Source organism: Maylandia zebra, linkage group LG14, assembly GCF_041146795.1.
Source record: "Maylandia zebra isolate NMK-2024a linkage group LG14, Mzebra_GT3a, whole genome shotgun sequence".
Taxonomy (NCBI): Eukaryota; Metazoa; Chordata; class Actinopteri; order Cichliformes; family Cichlidae; genus Maylandia; species Maylandia zebra.
This window is the reverse complement of record NC_135180.1, coordinates 38,709,441-38,730,634: the sequence shown is the minus strand read 5'-3', so window position 1 is coordinate 38,730,634 and position 21,194 is coordinate 38,709,441. Positions and strand designations below refer to the sequence as shown.

At 43.9% G+C, this 21,194-nt stretch overlaps 1 protein-coding gene across 2 annotated transcripts in view; it reads right to left on the bottom strand.

Moving 5' to 3' along the window:
- LOC101470462 (fibroblast growth factor 12) overlaps nucleotides 1–21,194 on the bottom strand; it is a 56,893-nt gene that overhangs the window by 25,178 nt on the left and 10,521 nt on the right. The window contains exon 1 of one of the 2 annotated variants that reach the window (XM_004565022.5): nucleotides 9,031–9,657. The exons of the other annotated variant lie outside the window; for it this stretch is intronic. Within the exon in view, the coding sequence (XP_004565079.1) occupies nucleotides 9,031–9,136 (106 nt within the window). The 5' untranslated portion in view covers nucleotides 9,137–9,657. Of the gene's footprint in view, nucleotides 1–9,030; nucleotides 9,658–21,194 lie in introns of those variants that run through there. 2 annotated transcript variants of the gene reach the window in all.

Below are 21,194 nucleotides of genomic sequence, written 5' to 3'. Positions count from 1 at the left end.
CGCCATCACAGAGATGATCCAAGAAGCGGGATTCAGACGACTTTATAGGACGGCGTGAATGACACGTGCAGAACAGTGCGAGCAGCTCAGAGGTGCAGTCAGACTGGACTCTGCATCTACAACAACATGAATCTGATTGATTAAAAACAGCAGCACTTCATATGTGATGTGCTTTACATAACAGTGAGGGCATCAGGTGGAGAGCTTTTATGTAACACGTGTAATTTATTGATTTCGACTTGATTTAAATGGATAATAGAAATGTGTGAAGAGCTGCAAAAGTGTTTACTTGGTCATTCCACGGGAACGCAGAAAGAAAGGAATTTTTCCCTCTGTGAAAAGCAGGAAAAGGGTTGTTTTTTTTATATGGACACTGATTCGTTTTAAGTGTTATGTAATATAAATTTGATAACGTTTGAATATTTCTGTCTCAGTAAACGGGCTCTGTTCACTGGACAGATGCTGCCATCTGCTGGAGGTCAGGTCAACTGCAGGTTTGAGTCTGTGGGGAGGAATCAGTTTCATAAAGTTTTTTGAATCTGTTTTCTTCTTGTTTTGGATTTTAATGTTTGGATATAAAGTTGATGTTTGTATTTTTCCACTTTTACCTTAAACCTACAAAGAAACATTAAAGTAACTTTTTCCTGATCTGGAAAAGGCCGTAAACACTTGGATTGTGTAAGAGATTATGCTTTTTACATATACATATATAAATATAAAATATTTTAATGAGGTGGAGTTAGTGTGACGCCGTATCGAGGCTTGAATGATCACATGCATGGCTAAATGCCCGGTGGGCCGATGGTGATTTTTCGTTTTTATGGGCCGATGATACATATTGGCCAGATGCAGGTCGATGTGTAAAAATAACTCAGTTGTTTGGTGGTGGCTGTGGCGGAGCTTCCACTGAGGCCAGCAGGTGGATGATGGAAGGGGAGGTAGGAGGAGGAGAGACCCGAGGCGGCCGCCGGTCCGAGTGTCAGGTGAAATGAACTTCAGGTAAGAAGTTATGACCTGCAGTCTGTCTGGGTCAGATATAAACCAAGTTTAGGTGGAGTTTATTTTTGTTACCATCAGTTACAATAACTCGTACTGCGTACTAGCTAGCATGACGGAGTTTCTATACAGCTGGGTGGTGCTATGATGTTACTGATAGTGAACTTTATTTTATTCATAAGGTCAGTTAGTAGAGTTGCCAATCGTCCCGTAAAAAGACGGAATCGTCTCGTATTCAGAGAAAATATTACGTGTTTCGTGTTGAGCTGAGAAGAGATGCAGTTTGTCCTGAACTTCAGCTACAATGGAACAAAGACAGAGCTGAAGTTATTCTGTGTTTACGCTGCACAGCTGCCTCTTCTCCTCTCATTCTCCCCCCTCCCTCTCCTGTTGCTACTTCAATCATGAAACTGATCGATGATCAGCTGATCGGCTTTTCTCTCTTGTTTGTTTATCGCTCACTTTGCGCCAGAAAGAGGAAACCAGCGGATGTCGCGCTAAACAACAGCAGCACGTTTAAGCTTGATCAGCTGTTGTTAGAATGTATTTAATATTAATTTCTAGTATCAGCTGATGTTTGCTGGAGCCACAGCTGTAAAGCTGCTGGTCAGGATGGTTTGGATATGTGGTGAGAGGGAAACATGAAGATGAAACCAGGAGATGTCCTTACTGAATCATCAGAGCTGTGATGGAGAAACAGGTTTACCTTTTAGGTGACATGAATGAGTTGAAGTGAAGTTATGAACTGTTTCTGAGAGACAAATAACATCCCGCGGCCTGGTGGATCTGAAGAGGTTCACATCCACCCGTGACTTTACTCCTGAATAAACACCACAGAAGAAGAACTGAACAGCCAAAGCTCAAGCTGACACGGCTGCTTCTTATTCGCTGTCAGCGAGGTGTCGTCACAAACTGAATTCTGGACGTGTTGCTTGCAGCCAACGTTATGATTTAACTTTTGAAGCACTGGCCAATCAAACCACATTATGTAAATACTGCGAGAGAGCACGGTGGCTGTACAGGTGGGAAAGATTCAGCCTGTTATACGTCAACAGTACCTGTAGTTCCAGCTAGCTTGTCTGATTCTAACTGCTGACTTATCTAGCTGACTAGTCATCTAATTGTTGCTATGACAACCATACTTGTAATATATAGATAGATACCCACCTAAAAGGAGCGCCCGCTATCAAGCTCCAGTGATCCTTCCTGCCTGAAACTTTAAAGGTAAAAAAACTAGAAACGGGTTTTATATTCCAATCGTCTCAAAGTGCAGCTTTGCTGCTGCTAGCCACATGCTAAATACACAAGTTTAACTGAAATCAGGATTAAACCTTTTTTTTGACCTGGAACATAAACTTTTACCACCACGTCTGCTGAATCATCCGGACGGTTCAGTTCACGAGTCTCTGCAGACGCCCACCTCCACCTGAGCTCCTTTCTCAGACCTCTGCTGGTCACATCTCACCTCATTTCTGTGGTTCATATCCACAGTTATTTTCATAGTGACAAATGTAGTTTGTGGCTGTCCTCTGTATTTGTTGCTGTGCGTTTCCTCTCAGTCTCTTGGAGGAGGAGGAGATGCCCACTGTGCCCAGCAGAGGGAGACAGAGACCCTTCTACAGCTCCTGTTCTGTCTGTTTTCAGACGATGTTTCGGTCGTTGTGAATCATTCATGTCATCCTGTCAGCCACTTTGAAGGATTAAAAAGAGAAGCTGAAAACACTCCATGTTCTCGTTTTAAACCACACTTTCAGGCACAGCAGCAGCTCGAGGTCAGCTTTCTCTTCCTCCATCAGCTAAAAAGTGATTTTCAGTAACACGTCCAACGTCAGTCGAGTAATTTAGTTATAGAGATGTTAGCACTACACAAACACACACACACACACGTTTGTTTGGTATCAGCACCGAGAGTCTGCACAATTAAAAATCATCTGAACTGAATTTCTAACCTGTTTTTATTTGGTTTCAGATGTTAGAGGTTATGATGCAGGACACCTGCTGAAGTTTAACCTGCAGGCGTTCTGTGACTGTCACACTGATGGTTTCTATAACTGTGAATCTTGGACTTGTGTTTGACGAGCCTTAAGCCAATCAGCATGCAGAGGACGACTCAAACAATGGCGTGACAGATTTACGGAAACAGATTCAACTTTTTATTCAGCGTGACTGAAAGTGGATTGATAGGTTTATGCTACAAACCTATTCGCTGGAACGTTAAGGACAATCTGCTACGCAGCAAAAAGCAAGACACAAGGCACCAAAGTTCTCTGGTTTACTCATGCATGAGGGAGACCTGGCTGGGGCCAAGTGTCGTTCCACCACTTGACCACCGTCAGACTCTCAGCCAGGTTCCCCATAGCACTCCTTTTATTGTGGTTACATGAATATGCATAGGGTCATTAACATATAACATCTTACATAGGTATACATGTGAACAAAGAATACTGTGTGTGTGTGTTTGTGTGTGCGTGTGTGTGTGTGTGTGTGTGTGTGAGGTCAAGGTGTGACCCTGTGAAGACTCCCCAAAGTTGGTGCCAGGAGTCTAGCGGTCCATCTGAACAAAGGGCTCTTATACTTAAACAGATATACGTGTGTTTGCTATACCATATATCAGCAAGAGAAGATACGACCTCTCCTAGGAGGTGTGATCTACGCCAGAACACTCTGTAGAGGGAGTGAACGCACTCCCCCTTCATGCTACACAGAGCTGTTACAGACCTCCTAGGATGAGACATTCTTTCAATCTACAAATGATTATACACTTCTAAGCATATATGAGTAAATGTTTCTAAATACAAATGACAATAACAAAATCTAAACCCATCATGGATGAGTCCACAAAAAGTGTTCAAGTCAGAAAAGCTGCTTTCCCGCCGATCGCAACCACAGCTATCACCACCTGGTGGCCTCACGATAGAATGCAGGTTTATGGCACTGATGGAGGATTCTAGCTGCTCAGCAGTCCTGGCTCTGCTTTGTCCTGAAACGTTATTATTCACTGCAGATGATCAGATATCCAAAGTCCTACGACGCGTTTCTGCCATCAAATTCAAAATGAGCTCACAGTGTTTCCTCTACTGTGAGTAAAATGTGGGTTTATGAGATTAAACTACAACTGTAAAAACTGTAAAACAATAAAAACGGAGCTGAAAAAAAGAAACCAACTCTGGAAGCTATCAGAAACCAAACTGAATTAGAAACAGGAAGTCAACATGAAAGATAAATCTGTGACGAGCTGCCGACCAAGCAGTGACGTGTTCCCTCCACATGATGCTGAAGGTGCTTAGATTTGTGATGAAGGAGCCTTTCTGCTTCTTCAGTTTGACCCACGTGGTCCAGTATGAAAAACTAAAGATCTACAGCAGACCTGGAAGACCTGACACAGGAGCTGAGAGACGGTGATCGACTGTTTCACTGAAGCTTCATCAGAGATGCTCTCAGTGGAAGGACGGCTGTCAGGAAGTCGCTTCACTGAGCAGAGAAACAGGTCTGATGGAGAGATGGACGCACATCAAGGTCAAGAGGAGGTCAGGAGGAGGTCCATCAAAGAGGTTACAGACATCAGAGAAACACGGTGGAGACTGTCATGGTTCTGCTGCGTGTCAGTCAGCGGTGTTGGACAAACTGATGAATTATGAGGTCAGAGTTTGAGCCATCATGCAGTAACATCTGGAAACATCTGAGTGGCAGCAGCTTCATTTATCAGCATCACAATGACCCCAATCACACTGTTAATGCAGTGAAAGCACACCTGGATAGAAACGCACACGTCGGTCATGGGTCCGCCTCCCAGAGCCCGGACCTCACATCACTGAAGCAGTGTGAGATCATCCTGACAGAGAACAGAGCAAAGGACAGAAACATCCAAGAAGCCTGGAGAACTGTTCCTGAGACGGCTTAACAACAGAGAGCTGAAGAATAAAGGTGCTCACACTGAATATTGTGCGTCTGCATTTATTTTAATAGCTGACATTTTCCTAAGAAGTGTGTGTGCGCTATTTCTACTCGAGTCCGTCCAGAGTCACTTGATATGGACGGGTCTCCGGGTCGGAGCAGCAGAAATGCAAAGTGCTGACTGAGCCGAGCAGACTAACAGCTGCTCAGACAGAAATACACGAAGCTGTAAATATAACGGAGACAACACACACGCGCGCACACAGTGTGTGGGCTAATTTTAGTTAGCATGTTCTGTTTCTGTCACAGGCCTTTAAATGTTGCTCTCGCTGCTTTTTGTTTGACACAGAAACTCAAAACTAAAACGAGAAACTCCAAGAAAACTGACCCAGAATCTCCCCCCGCACTGCCAGTTTATTAGGCACACTTATCCAAAGTAATTCAGCAGTTTTTCAGTTTAGAGATGAGCTTTATCGTCACTGTGGATGCTCCGTGAATCATCATGCCTTCAGCTCTGGGCTGTTGGAATAAACTCTGTGTTTTATCAGCCTGTCGCTTCAGCTCGACTCCCAGCTGTCAGAGGATGAGCTTGGAAAACTTTCAAATAAAGTCACAGAAGCTTCTGCAAACTGCTGGAAACCTCGAGTCACACAGGCCACGCCCCTAAAAATGGTAATTATAAACAGGCAAAGATCTCTAGAGACGAAACCAGTTTGTTTTATCGGGTTGTAAACATGTTTAGTTCTGGGGGGACTGACACCCCCAGTGGACGTTAGAGGAACTGCAGCTTATTCCTGGGAACCAAAAACATCAGGACTGGTTATTGGAGGGGGGGGGGACACCTGGAGTCCAGATGTGACGTTTAACTGAGACTTCCTGCTGTCTCTAAACGAAGGACGACAGGTTTCTGTCCTGCTGCCGAGCAGCTGATGGGTTTGTGTGTTTATATATAAGCAGATATTTTGGTGATGTGAGAATCTGTCAGTCATCAGCTGATGAAGGTGTGAGACACCGAGACCTTGACGCTGATATTTATAATCGTCTGCGAACACGGGACATGTAAGGACGCGGCCAGGACGCGGCCAGGACGCACAGTAACATTTGCAGAAGCTGGTTTTTGATACTTCACAGGCACTCCTCTACACGCTAAACGCCATTATAAAAACACACCTGCTCATGAAGCGCGTCATGAGAAAAATTGTTTTCTGTGAGCTTTCTGTCATTTATACGAGTCGCAGGTTTCACTGCAGCAGGTGTTTTACTGAAGTGTGTGTGTGTGCACAGGTTGTGTCCCTGCAGTCACACACTCAGGTGTTTGCATGTCATTTGGCTTTCTTTTGCAGCACAGAGACCTCGACCTGCAACAACTCCAACACAACATGGGATCCAAGCAAGCGCAAAAACACAACAACACACCAATCAGACACACAATAAATCCATGCAGCAGGTGTGCCGTGTTATTCACGTGTAGTCTTCACCTACAGATCAGCTGATGACGTGTTGACGTATTCGACATGTATCGATTTTCTGTTTTCACAGCTTTTGTTTCACTTTGACCAAACTTAAGATTAAATATTTAGAGCCTCACACTTTCACATTAACCCCCCCGTCACACAATCTTATCCTGACTTATCGTCTTCTTGGTTTGCAACAAATCAGCCGTCTCTGCTTCGCTGTCCTCTTTTCTACGGTTTATAGTCAGACTGCAGGCTGTTACCACGTTGCAGTCTTTGCTGACCTGTCATGATACATGTGGGATTGGTGCTGTGTGCTGGTGGCTCTTTCGCTCTGCAGACAGGGACCGTGGGAATTCAACCAAAGCGATGACTACAGAGATGCACGTCAGCGCAGTCCTCCAACGAGGCAACAACGTCCAAAACTCACAAGCTCCGAGAAGTGATCCCTCTCTGTGAGAGGATCGCTGCTAGCTGAGCGAGTGTGGTTTTTTACAGAAGCTGCTGTTTGATTGTTATTTATCCTTCCTTTGGTTTTTTATTACTGTATTCTTATTTTTCACCGATTTTGTTTCAGCCTGTGGATTTTGATAAATACGTTGCAAAATGACAACAAACCTTCTTGAATCTTGAAGTATTTACATAAATGCAAAATACAAAAAGTGAGAAGAAACAGAATATTGCAGAAGGTTTTAGAAACAACAATGATGCAGGACAAGAAGCAGGCAGGAAGTAAGACACAGGTGAAGATAATGGCTGTATCCCAATTCAGGGTCTGCAGCCTCAACGATCCTCAAGGGCCGCGTACTTAAAGACCGCTAAGGCCGGAAGTGCGAGGCTTGTGAAATGGGACGGTCTAGCCTCCGTTGCGCTGCCCAGGTTGCCTAGCAACCATGATACTAACAGCTGGAAACGTGTCATACAGCTTTGTTTGACAGAAATGAAGGAGAAAATCTTTTGTTCATTTGTTTGTTTGTTTCTACATGAGCTTTGATCATTCTCTGATTAAGCTCAGCTGTTGAACGGCGTATATTTTAAAGTAAAGGCTTTAAAACCAAGTTAGTACAAACGTCACTAATGTCACATGACTTTGCCGACATGTGACCAACAGTAATGTTTTAATGTTCTTCATTATTAAACATTTGCACATAAATAAGTGACATAATATTCAGTACTTACTTAAAGTTCACTCTTCGGGCGCCCCTCATCCGCCGTTTTCTTTCGGCAAAATTATCAGAACCCACCGCCGCGCTATGCATTCTGGGATATGTTGGGCCACGAAGTCTACACCGCCGCGTCCTTAAAATTCAGTGAAATGAAGGACGCATTTGAGGGCCGCATTTCGAGCAGCCTTTGAATTGGGACAGCCTTCGTCGCGTCGCTGTGACGTAATCGGCCTTGAAATGCGGCCTTTAAGGCTGCAGACCCTGAATTGGGACACAGCCTAAGTGACAGACAGGAAGTAAAAACTGAAATATGACGAAAAAACCAACAGATAATTACCAAAAGACAAACACTTAACAGGAAGACGCGCACAGAGGGAGGAGCCAAGTGCAATATAACAAATGGACACGCCCACTGCGACGCTACATGGTTAGCAAAGTTGTGCTATGACACCTCAAGCACAGCATTTTCCCCATGATGGTGACTGTGAAACTGCATGCTCATTGGCTAACTAGTTTAGGGCAGAGAGCTGTTTCCCCTTCTTCACACATATACAGTACCAGAAGTCTTTCTGCAACCACAGATATCGCCGCCCTGGTGGCCATTTGAATGAATGTCAACAGTAAAACTTCACATTTACTGGGCAGACAAACAAATAAAAATGGCATAAACTCAATAACAACACAAAAACCATGTTAGGTAGACTCTTGATTGATTAACTTGAACAGGATATCAGTTTCTGTGTAAAAGAAGTTACAGAGAAACATCATCTCTCTTCTCTGGTTCGCTGCGTGCTTTACGATGGTCACAGTCAGAATGTAGGTTCATGATTATTGTGACGTCTCTGGTTTTGGACATATTTTACACTTAAATGATGGTGTACCACAAAGCTCTGGATCTCTGCTTATCTCATGTATTTGTGATATTTATGCTAACAACATCCTCCATGAACTAAACGTTAGTTTATCTGCAGATGACACTCTGCTGTATGCCCGTCCTGTTAGCAAACCTCCATCAAGCACTTCCCTCAGCTGCTCCACCCTGCTGCTGCAAACACACCAGGAACTTTCCAGAACACATTTCCAGTTTGTGAAAGACGATCTCAAACTCTTCTGGAAAGTTTCAGGGTTCAGCTTCAGAAAGGAGACGAACAAGGGTCCCACACTTCCCAAAGCTAATGTGGCCTCTAAAACTCTTCAGTCTACTCTGAATCAGAAACACCTTCTCACATAAACTCCCCCCAAAAAAGACGTTTCTGCAGCTTCATGCAACAAAAGACAGAAGGAACATAAAAGAAGTCAGCGCGACCGGACTCAGGGACAGATGTTTGTGCATATTTCTGTTATTTAAAGTAAATGATGAGATTATAGAGGCGGACATGGTAACTGTGAGGTTAAATCACATCATGATTCTGAGTTGTGAGTCTTCCTCTGCTTTCACCAGCTCTGATCACTACAAAACAAAGTGAGCATTAAAGAATGAGAGAGGACTCAGGTGGGCGCCGTGTCTCCTGAGGACTCACCCTGCTGGCTGCTGTCTTTGTGAATGCTGCCCTCCTCTTCATCGGCCTCCTCTCCTTTACTCTCTCTGGACAGCAGACGCCGAAACAGGCTGTAATAACGGGTCATGGCAGGCAGAAAGCTGACTGAGACTGAAGCTCCAGTCACTTAATTAGTCAGTCAATCAGTGCGCTAATCGATGAGGCAGCCACTGGATCTGTCGCCGAGAGCCAGTCACTGTTAAACACAGAGTCTCAGAGTGCTGCACACGCCTCCACGTGACCACGCCCAGCTGCTGGTACATTAATACCGAGAGAAACGCTGACAACAGCCAACAGTCGTAGTAAACACCGAGCGCTCGCGTGTCGCCTCCTCAAAGGTTTTCAGACGTCAGAAGGTTCGTGTTCCCGCCCAGCTGCGCATTTGACTCACTCGGTCCGTGAGTGAGTTTCAAGTATGATTTCCTGTCCTGAGCACGAGTTGTGTCACTGTTTGCTGCAGGCCTGATAAATCACAGAGGGGGGTCAGGTTACACAGCTGGTTTCTGCAGCAGCTCCTGGTTATGCAAAGCAGCGTAAACCAAACCTCAGCAAGTTTATGAAGCACGAAAGGCTCGTTTGTCAGGTCTAAAAACATCATCTGCTAAATCCAACTTTTCAAAATAGGTACGAGTCCCCAGATAACGAGGAGTGAGAGAAGGATCTCAGGTGAACCAAATACAGCAGTAACACAGTTTGCATTATAGGGGCGTGGCCTCGTTGACTGACAGGTGGATGGTGACACAGGTGGGTGTCAGGCTTCACCTGAACTGGACCTCTGGACTGATTTTGTGCTGTTGGAGCCTTTTTAATGACATCATCCAACCAATAATGTGGCTGCTGTGAGGTCGCTGTGGTAACAGACCATCTATGAAGTCTGAGCTCCAGTTTTTTTGAGTAAAATTCCAGGATTTTAATTGGATGTAACAGATTAGCAGGTACCTGTGTCCGTGTGAAGCACCTGTTAACTTAATGACTTAATCATTTCTGGCTCAAAGAAATCACAGGTGTATTTGAAGTGCCAGGAGCCTCTCCTCTCAGTACGTTTGTGTGTGGATCTGTCACGGCTCCAGTCAAAGGCTCGTGTGGGTTGTCTCCAAGCACCAACTAGGACCGGGTTTATTTACTATTTATTTTGAAATCTACATTATTTGCTATATTTGATGATCTATGTCATTCTCCCAGGATACTATCCTGTTAATTGGTTCTTTGATATCTAAGCTGGCCTGTAATCAGGAAGGCTACGCCCTCTTATCTACCTGCCTGATCACCTGTGATTTGTCAAGAGAACTCGAACATGAACTTCAGAGAGAAACTGGAAATCTTCTGGTATCCAGTCTGTGTTTGAGGTCATCTGGCTCCCAGTAAGCCCTTTGGCCCCCTGCTGTGCCAAAAACAAAGACTACCAGACATCTGCTGGAACCTGTAACTCCTCTCAGTCCTGTTTCTAAATCTAAGTCCTCCGTGATGTCACAGTATTGATTTAGGAAAGCAGAGATGATTGGATGCAGATCCCAGCGGGGTTTCCGGAGCAGCTCTGACGGAGGAGACCGGCTGCGTGTTAGTGATGAGGGAGGGCGAGGATGCAGCTCTAATGACAGCATAGTGATGATAAATATTTTAAACATCCAAATCAATACCAAGATTTTCCTGAAAGTACTTTACATAAAATCTTTATGTATGTAAATAAATAATATTAAGGTGCCGGCAGATGTTCCAGCTCTGCACCTTTACAACAACAGCAGCCGCTCATTTCCCATCTTTCCCTCATTTTGATCATTTCCAGCTCCGTCTTTCCGTTCTGGCCTCCACCACAGCAGCTCTGCATGACTTAAAGTTCAAAATAATCCTTATTTATCTCACACCGAGCCTCGGTGCAGCCTCGGTCTGAAACAAGCTGTTTTAGTCACGTCCCTTCACAAACTCAAAGACTAAACAGAAGGTGGGAGGGGCTTCTGCGTGGAGCACGCCTGAAGATGATGACCATGTAAGGATATCCCATCTCTGTGACATCACTTCTTATTACTGATTAGTTTTAAACTGTGTTTAAAGTGCGAAGACGAGGCTGTTCTCTTCATCTGAATGAACATCCGTAAATAAACACTCAGTGACCTTCCACATCTCTACATTTGCTTCTGATGATGAAGGTTCCTATAAAAATCATCCCCACTGGAGCTGAGAGCCTCTGTGAGCTCAGTCTGTTTACACGTACATCGTCATGTTTGAAGCTTCATATCCTCTGATTATTGGAGAGCGTTGGCTGAGAGCAAACAGCTGACCAGCAGCTGGGCTCGCCCCGTCGAGCCTCCTTTTGTCTCCGATGCTGAGGATGTGTGTTTGTTTTTCAGCTGCAGCCTCGAGCTGCTGCAGTCTGTTCCCCGTGTGACCAGCAGGGGGCGCAGAGCAGGCGTCAGGGCGTGACGATGGGGGGGTGCTGCACTGAAGGACAGATGGTCCATCCCACTGCATCCACGTTTCCCTGTGTGATCAATGATCCAATCAGCTGTCAGCAGGCTCGGCTCTCTCTGGACATCTTCTTTTTGTGTTTATATTAAAGCTAAGAACCTTTAGGTGCACGGCAGAGAAGAAGAAGAATGAAACACAGCACAACACAGCAAGAAACATGGTGGAAGGAAAACAGAGCTCAGAGCTGCAGCTGAACCCAGAGGAGAAGAAGCTGAGGCTGAATCTGTGCCTGCAGTCTGCTGATCACTTATCTCCTTATCATAAATGTACGTCCATGTAAAGCATCTTATAATCAGCTCAGTGTATGCATGCTCAGTTTCACAGTTTTTTTCTATCCTTGGATCTCTATGATGTCACAAAGACAGGGCATCTTTAACATGGCCATATGCGAGGAGCAGCCAATCAGAGAAAAGCTGGCTCAGTGGGTGGGGAGCGGGTTTCAGACAGAGGATCAAACTCTGGGTTTATTCTGAACTGTGCATCATGCAAAGCCAGCTAATGACAGCGTCAGGTGCTGAACAATCATAACAATAAAGTCATCAGACGTTCATTTATCAGATGCTGTGATTGGCTCCTCTGTACGGTTCTCTGTTACAGAGCGCGCTCAGCTCACGTCCAGACCTGGTCTTCGTCACCGCTTCGTGTCCCAGCACCTTAAATTAATGAGGTATTAAAAGCTTTTTAAGTTCACTTTTATGTGCTGATGCTCTTCTCTTCCCAAGGTCATGCAGACAGACGTCAGTAAAGATGACAGAGGATAAACTGAGACAGAAAACAGCATCAAACCTGCAAACTGTCTCCGTCTGCCTCTGAGCGAAAGGCAGAAAATAAACTATGAATCTGTCAGAATGAATAAAGGAGCTCCACAGGGTTCTGTGCTCGGGCCTTTTTCATCTTACTAAACATCTCCTGCAGTCATCTCTCCTTCAGCGTGTACATTAAACAAATATGTAGGTCTGCTTTTTTTCCCATGTGATCAATATCGCTAAAATTAGAAACGCCCTGTCTCACACTACTGCTGAACAAAAAAACTATGTGTGTGCTACTTATACAGATTAGTTACATTTTATGCAAAGCCGGTCTAACTCACTATGCTCATACTCAGAGGTCGTTTCTATGAGGTGCCGTAAGGGACATTATTACTGAAACGCTCTCACACACACTACTGAAAAACCAAGTCATTTCAGTTAAACAGGAAGGTGTTTCAGTTAAACAGGAAGTTAATTCTTGACAAGGAAACTGAAGGAAAAAGTGTTAGATTTCAAACAAACCACTACACAGATGTCTACTCAGCAACCTGTTAGTTAGGGGTGGGTTTTTATAATCGATTTATTGATTAAAATCGATTCTGGCTTGGATAACGTGAAATCGATTCATTAAAATCCTGAATCGATTTTTTAATATAAATTTATTTTGCCCGAAATGCCAGAATCTCTGGTGAAACCTCACAAAATTTCAACAACCACCAAACAGCTAAGACAGTAAATGCGAGCAGGTACACGGCTTCTGCACAAAGACGTAAACACACAGCGCGGACCCGCGGATCAGAATCAGTGAGATGTCGCCTTTCTCACCGACAGCACGGACACGGTCGGGGCTGAAAGCCGACAGCTCGCTGACTCTGATCTGTCGGCAGGTCCGCGCTTTGTTTTCACGCCGTTTTTGCGCCGATTCTAAAGCTGTTGGTTTGATCTCTCTCCAAACAATATTGACTGAACCAGCAGCAAAAGAAGATCCAAACTGCGCTTCACATAAACATCGTCATGAATTCCCTCACTGTTTTGCTTCCACCACGATAAAATCGCACGTCATGCACAGCCCTCTCTTTCTCTCTCTCTGTACTTCAAGAACAGTTTCCCGTCTAAAAATCTGTTTTCTGTATTATTCGCTTGCTTGTTATGCACAAGTCTACTGTTGTTTACAGCGCAGTCGGCCGCTGTTTTTTTTTTTTTTTCATTTTACATATTTCCGAAAAGAAAACCTAATTTCTGCCGTTCAATACTGAATAAATTTAAACTTTTTAAAATTATGCAAAATGCAAAACGTTAGCTGTGTCTCTAATAAAACCGCTGTAACGTCAGAGGTAACGTTCATTAATTAATGGTTTTCTTTCGTTTTTGATGTACTGCAGAATATTTTTTATAAAATCCCAGGCCAGGAAAATCACCTTCATGTTTTTCTGTGTTTTATCTTCAGCTACTTTGACACAAAGGCCTCTGCTGTGATGCTCACACCTTTGATAAAGTCTTGCGTGTGTCAGCTTCCTTTTTCTAAATACAAAAATATGTAAATGTACTGATCTGAATTATAATATTTCTGACTGTCAAAATTCCCCATAATCAAATCGAATTGAATTGAATCGAATCGTGGAACAAATCGATTCTGGACCTTAGTGAGACAGCTGCATTACTTAACAATATATTAGCCTCAGCATAAGTCAAAGTTTAGAATAGCGGGAGACGTGCATTATCCTGGTTATTTTTTTGGCATATGTGCTTTTTGTCTTTTTTAGCAAAGAAAAATATCTTAAAATCATCAATAAAACCAGGGAGAGAAGGCTTAGCGTTCCTCCATTTAGCACAATGGATATGATATTTACTCAAAAGTATGATGATGTTAATAATGTCTGAGACATCCAATGCTAGATAATCCATATAAAAAAAATTATGATGTAATTCAAACAGTGGCACATCATTAATATTTAGGGAAATCCAATTTTTTAAGTTGCACCAAATACATTGTGTGATAGGGCATAGGGAAAAAAAAGATGTTCTAGGGTTTCATTTTCATCAGTACAAAAAGAACACTGATCCACCTCAAAGCCAAATCTCTTTTTTTAGAAATTCTGCCACAGTATTAGTTTTGTTTAAAGTGTGTTTCTTTAACTTTAGGTAGAATAGGCTATTTCATAAATTTTTAGTATGCTTTATCCAGTGTATATGAAATAACTAAATTAGAACCATGCCATGTCACCATTCTGTTGTAACTATGAAATATTTTGTCTTTGAAGAAACTACTAACAAATTTCTTATTGCATTTTTATCAAACAGCTGACATTGCCCTAGCAATAAATTTGGGAGCACTGATGAGAAATTATCGTATATCATAAAAATTTTAATCAAATGAAGCAGAGGCAGTGGGACCAGTTCACAAAATTTGTTATATTCTCTTTGAGAACAGTTTAGACAATATTTTTCTGAAAAGTCTGTGTAACTTAGAATGACACCGTTATCATCCAACAAATCTGTTATGAATATAATATTTTTGTTCAAACCAGTCACTCTTGAAAATTGATTTTTGATTAAGTGTTATTACCCTATTATTCCATAAGGTTGAATTATGGGGAGAAGTTGTGGGTAAATCTCATTTTCCCAAAAATGCAACGTCTGTTTTGGAAAGTTTGATATCTTTATGGGGATTTTATTTGCCGCAAAATCACATTTCAAATTAAAGTCTAATCCTGTATACTATTTTATTAAACAAGAATCATGGGATGTGGAGCTAAGTAGAGTCTGGCTGTGACAGACAAGATTTTAACCATTTAATTCTAAGGGTGCCAACCATAAATTCCAATTCTGGAGTTTTGATACCACCTTTATTGTATCCCTTCACAAGCTGAGATCTTTCTATGTAATGGGTTTTATTCCTCCACAAAAATTCGAACACATTTCTATTTATGGTTTTCATGGTATTTATCGTTTTTTTATTTTTATATCGTTTACGTGGCGCAAAAAAGGTTGGGGACTGCTGTACTAGCAGGTTGCTGAGTAGAAATCCTTGTAGTGTTTTGAAATATACCATTTTTTCCATCAGTTTCCTTGTCAGGAAACAACTTCCTGTTCAGCGGAAATGCCTCTGGTTTCAGTGGTGTGTGTGAGAGCGTTTCAGTTGTGTGTGTGAGAGCGTTTCAGTAGTGTGTGGGAGAGCGTTTCAGTTGTGTGTGTGAGAGCTAAAATTTCAGTAGTGTGTGTGAGAGCGTTTCAGTAATAATGTCCCTTACGGCACCTCATACGTTTCTGTGTGGCTGTGACTCCCTCGTAGGTCACAGACTCTTTACAAAGTTGTGATTTATTAAAGTCAGCTCTGGATTTACTTTCTCGACTGAAAACATCACATGACCATACTTTATCAACACACCTGCACAGGCGAAGCAGGGACGGACTGGTCCTTTACAAACAGGTAGGGACTCTTATTTTGACGGGGTAAGCGTCGTGGATGCAGGAAGCTGTTGGAGCTGCAGAGGGTTTGATGGGAGCGTTAATGCAGCAGAGACATCCATCCTGCTCGGCTGCTGCAGCCACACCACCGCATTACATTAGACTGTTCATCAACCCTGTGTGTGTGTGTGTGTGTGTGTGTGTGTGTGTGTGTGTGTGTGTGTGTTGCAGAGACCATTTCCAGAGGAGCCTCATAAATAATTGAAAGGTCTGCTGACTCTCTCTCTCTCTCTGTCTACATGACGATACACTTTTAGGTTAAGCTCGCTTGCTCCTCTCTCTCTATGACACATGCCGTCTCTCGCCCCTTCACACCGTCTCCATGACGATACTCTTAAAGGACCATGCCACGTTTTCTTTGCACGCTGTCCCGTTTGCCGACGCAGAGGTGACATCAGGCTCTGTGGTAATAAAACAGCAGGTCTGCTGATTACTTTCAGCCGTCAGTAGCGTTTTTGTCTCTGTGGCAGGAAAAAAGCTTTTTCACAGCTCAAGGTCACAGCTGCCGACAAACAGAAGCATCAAGTCCTCTCCCTAAAGGCAACAATCATTCAGTGTTTGTATGTATACTTAACAAAAATCACAGCTACTGATCAAAAAACAAGCAATCATGCCAACCCCAACAAATACTGCACAACATCACAGCACTGTAGCTAAACTAACCATTTATCTTTATCACTGCTGCTGAATAAAATATTATAAATCCAGCTCAGAAGTCCCAAATAAAACGTGCTGCATGTCCGACGCACTGCAGGTCCAATATCTGCTCCAGTGAAGCTGGATGTTCATATTAAACATGGACAAAGTTTTTAACAACGAGGTCAGAGTATAATCTCTGCAAACAGCTCTGAACACTCAGTTTCACGCAGGTTTTTCTATCTTTGATGTGTATGATGTCATAGAGTCAATATCCCTAATATGGTTGTCTCAGGCACAGAAGCCCCACCCACTTTCCTTTCTCGGCAGCCGATCGGAAGTGAGTTGGTTAAAGGCTCAGGGGGACTAAACCAGCTTGTTTCAGGCAGTGGGTGAAGTGAGAGGCCCAGAATCAGACAAAGAAGGATCATTTTGAAATGTGACCCGAGTGCAGCCAAAGAATGAAAACAAGGAGCTGCGAACGAGCAGCAGATGTACTTCAACTAAGATCTGGAATGAATAGTGAGTGTTAGCAGACTGTGGTCTTGGTGTGCTCATCTCCAGTCACAGAGTCTGTGGTGTGATCACCATCATCCAGTCCTCCGCCTAAAAAAGCAGCTTCTTGCATATTTATGAGTTTGGAGGTTCTTTGATTATTTCTCTGAGCTATATGTGTGTGTGTGTGTGTGTGTGTGTGTGTGTGTGTGTGTGTGTGTGTGTGTGTGTGTGTGTGTGTTTATTTTTAGATAAAAATATAGCTTTTATGTTCCATTTGGGTAAAAGAAAGGACAAATGATATAAAAATGGCTGAACATTAATCAAACTAACCCTAATCACAGACAGGTTGTCATGGGTGGATATTAGGAGGTTAAATTCAGCCTGCTGGAGGTGAAACGACAGGTTTAAAGTGAGTCACACATGCGTCTGAGCTCGTCTGTCTTTGGGAGCAACTGGCCAAAAAGGCCGTGACACCAGGAAGATGCTGAACCATCAATCTGCTCTGAAATCTAAACCAACATCATCCTCCCGACGCCTTTACTACAGAAATGTAAGAGAGAACATCTGTGACACAGCCAAGAATCGCAGCTGTCACACACGAAGAGCTGATGAAGACGGAGTGGGAAATGATTCAGATCTCTGCGAGCCTGTCAGGACAGAGTGAGACGCACTAATGTGGGTTTGACATGTTCCCATATTTCATGGGACGCTCTTCTCCTCAGATGACGGACCTCCTGTTTCCTGTCGTCCAAACTGGATATTACAGATCATTTTATAGTGACAGGATTTCTGCTTCTAATAACCTCCTAACATGCACCAAGTCTCCGGCTGTTTAGAGTCCAGGTTGGGTTTGGTCACTCAGAGGAGTGCAGGCCGGTCTCAGGTGAAGGTCACTCGGTCCATCGTCAGGAACGTTCTGGTCTCAGCCTCGTGTTTTTATCCAGCAAACAGGACACAGAATATCTGACCTGCTTCTGGAAGGACTTGCTTTGCGGTGACAATGAACTCCTTACAACAGGGGTGGAGAACTCCAGGCCTCGAGGGCCGGTGTCCTGCAGGTTTTAGATCTCACCCTGGGTCAACACACCTGAATCAAATGATTAGTTCATTACCAGGAATCTGGAGAACTTCAGGACATGTTGAGGAGGTAATTTAACCATTTAAATCGGCTGTGTTGGATCAAGGACACATCTAAACCCTGCAGGACACCGGCCCATGAGGCCTGGAGTTCGACACCTTACACCAAGACTGGAAATTACCAGATGGCCTCCATTCGAAGGTCTGAGTCTTTGTGCATGATGTCAGATCAGCTTAAGCCAAAGGCTAAAGATTCAGATTGACAAACATCCAACAATACATTGTTTTCCTTTAAGTGCTTTTACTTTTCACCTAAACATAAAGTCCAAGGTTTGGGCCATCACGGAGAGTGTAACCGAAGCCCTGGATGGTTCTGTAAATGACTTTAAGCTGTTCATATCCACCACGTCACTACGGACCTAATCAAGACTAGGGTTAGGTTTCACTTTATTGACAAGCTAGAAGGTATTAAAAATCAAGCCTCATAGCGGCATCCTCACGGTTTCCTGTTATGGATGTCCAAGAAGTGAAAACTCCGTCCGGGGTGGTAAGGAGCTGGAGGTCACTGCTTCATCAGTCATGGCCCGGATGGGACTTAGTGTCAGGCCTGAGCGTACCCCTCTCCTACCTCGATTGAGGGTTTTGTTGCCTCTGCTAAACTGCTTAAATAAAATATCCTGCACTCAAAAAGGGACTTTTGCAACTTCTAAGTGTAACAGTGAAGGTTAGAGCTTGTGAGTAAGTATGATGTCTTCCATCTTCTTCCTGGCCTATTCTTTTCCTGGCTCTAAAGTAATAACCAAGCCAAACCATACTTGGTTTTTAGGCAGTTTCAGCTTTACCTATTAGAAACACCCATTTCACTCAGAAACCTGGAGCCTTTGAACAGAGAGCCACTCCACACTTCCTGAACAGGAGAAACTGGGATAAAAACACCTTAAATAATATTAAATGAGCAAGGTACTACAACACAAACTGCCCACAACTCAATACCAAGAGCTGACAGATTCATCCAATCACCCAACCTTAGGAGGCGTAAAGGGGTTTCCAACTGTTTCTGAGCAGAGTCTGAACATGGTGTAGGAAAAGAGGCCTTTAGTGTGATGTGCAAAAGTTCCTGCACCAGTCTGATGTCATTATTTAACAGTGTGTAAAGTCATAACAACACACCAGCAGCAAGTCTGTCGAACTGAACAATGTGGTCCCAACTCTTCCCATTTAGAATACAAAACTTTCAAAATAAAATGTCAATAAACAAGAACAGCCAACCAATCACAGACAGCCAAGGTGAATATGTTTGCTTTGTCAGACAGAAAATCCTCACAGAGGTAAAGACCTCTAAACACGAATGTTTTTACATTTCAGCTGCAGCTGTTTCAAAATGAGGTTTAAGTGACTTCCTGTTTGTGATTTTGCTTTTCCTCCCGATGCCCTCGGACTTCTGCTTCCATGTCCTGGCCTCTGCTCCTCGGGAGCTGCTTAAAGAGCGTGCATGATGCAGCAAGCGTGCAGTAACTTTCCACGCTGAATGTGAAGCTTTGGAAAAAGCTTTTGTAAAACGATCATAAACTGGCTCAGATGTTGTTGCTGTTCCACTTCCAGCTTCCTGTTTAAAACGGAGAGCCGAGCGCTGCTGGGAATGATGGAGACGCACTGGCCATAAAACATCAGACAGGGAGGGGCTGGCGCACGCTGAGCTCAGCATCTTCTGCCTTTTATGTTCATCTCCCACACAGTGGAGGAGGGTGGCTCGTTTGTGAGAGGACTCAGCTGTACTTCAGGCCATCCAGGGCTGATCGTTCATCAATTTATTCAAAAAGATCCTTCTGCTTTCGTTCGTGTACGCGCTTTCTAAGTTTCCTGGAACAGTTTAATCAACAGTCCATCAAAATCAAACCACGTTTCAGAGAAATCTGCAAAGACCTGCAGCCAAAGCTCAAATATATTTCTGGTTATTTCATGGAGACTTAAACCTGCTGCAGTTCCTCTATCATCCACTAGAGGCCTGACTCCAACTGAGTCAGTCTCCATAGACTTCCATGTTTAAATGAAAAATGTCAGATTTCGTAGACGTTGTCCTGGACACGATGTTTCACGTCTCATTTCCTGCAAACCATCGACAGCCTGCAAACTGACCAACGAATGAATGATTGCTGAGTGGGCTAGCATCTCCTGAACATTCACATTAGCTAATTTAAAAAGAACTCGTTTCCATCTCCCTGTTTCTACTCTCTGATTCTGCTAGGGTAGCTTTGCATGACTCATAGTCCAAAATAATCCTTCTTTATCTTATAATAGGGCTTGGTGGCAAATTTCTCCTGACTGGGTGCCCCTCGTAAACACGACATCTGACGTCAGTGTTTGAAACTCTGTCCATGTTTCAGATGAACATCCATCGGAGCAGCAGAGAAACGACAGGAAATAAGGAACAGGTCCACATCCTGCTGCTGCAACCTGAGAAGGAGCCGAGCGCTCGATTACGGACTGAAACTGAGTGAAACAGCAGCTGGAAGCCACTGACTTTTGCAGCTTGATCCAGATAATGAGCTTAATGTCCTGCAGGAATCGATCCGCTGCAGGAAAGTGTCAGTGCTGTATCGCAGCGAGCTACAGAAGCAGCGAGATGATGCAGCGTGATGCCTCTTCACTCACACACGATCTTAACCAGCAGTCTAATTACCATGAAAACGCTGCAGCTGACAGATTCTGTCATCGCTGTTGACGCTGCTCGTTTTAACCGTGAACTGTCGGCGCCGGTCGGCTGTAGCGGAGCAGCTGCCGACACTACCTGCAGGTATTTTTTCATCATAACAACCAGCAGACACGAAAGCTACGCCTGTTAGCACAGGAGCTCGATGGATGTGAGAAACTGGATCCAAAATGGAGGCAGCTGTGAGAAGCTGTGACAGGTGACGGAAATGAGGATTTTGTTGATGTGATCTAAACGCTCCGTGTGTTACTGTGACAGACCCACCAGTCAGAGCATCTCCTCTCCCCTCAGCTGACCGCTCACACTGAGCTCAAACTAGCCTGGAGGCAGGCACTCGGCTCCGCCCCGCTTTTAAACACGCCCCCGCCCACAGGTGTCACTGTGAGACAGGTGCAAGGGGACAGCTGATGTGATAACTGACTTCTGACTGCATTCACAGAGACTCATGAACTTTTACGTATCATTTAAAGGACAGAAAGTAATGACAAAGACTGTTTTGGACTGTAAGCACCGTCTGTGGGAGGCGGGAGGTGCAGGGGGGGTAA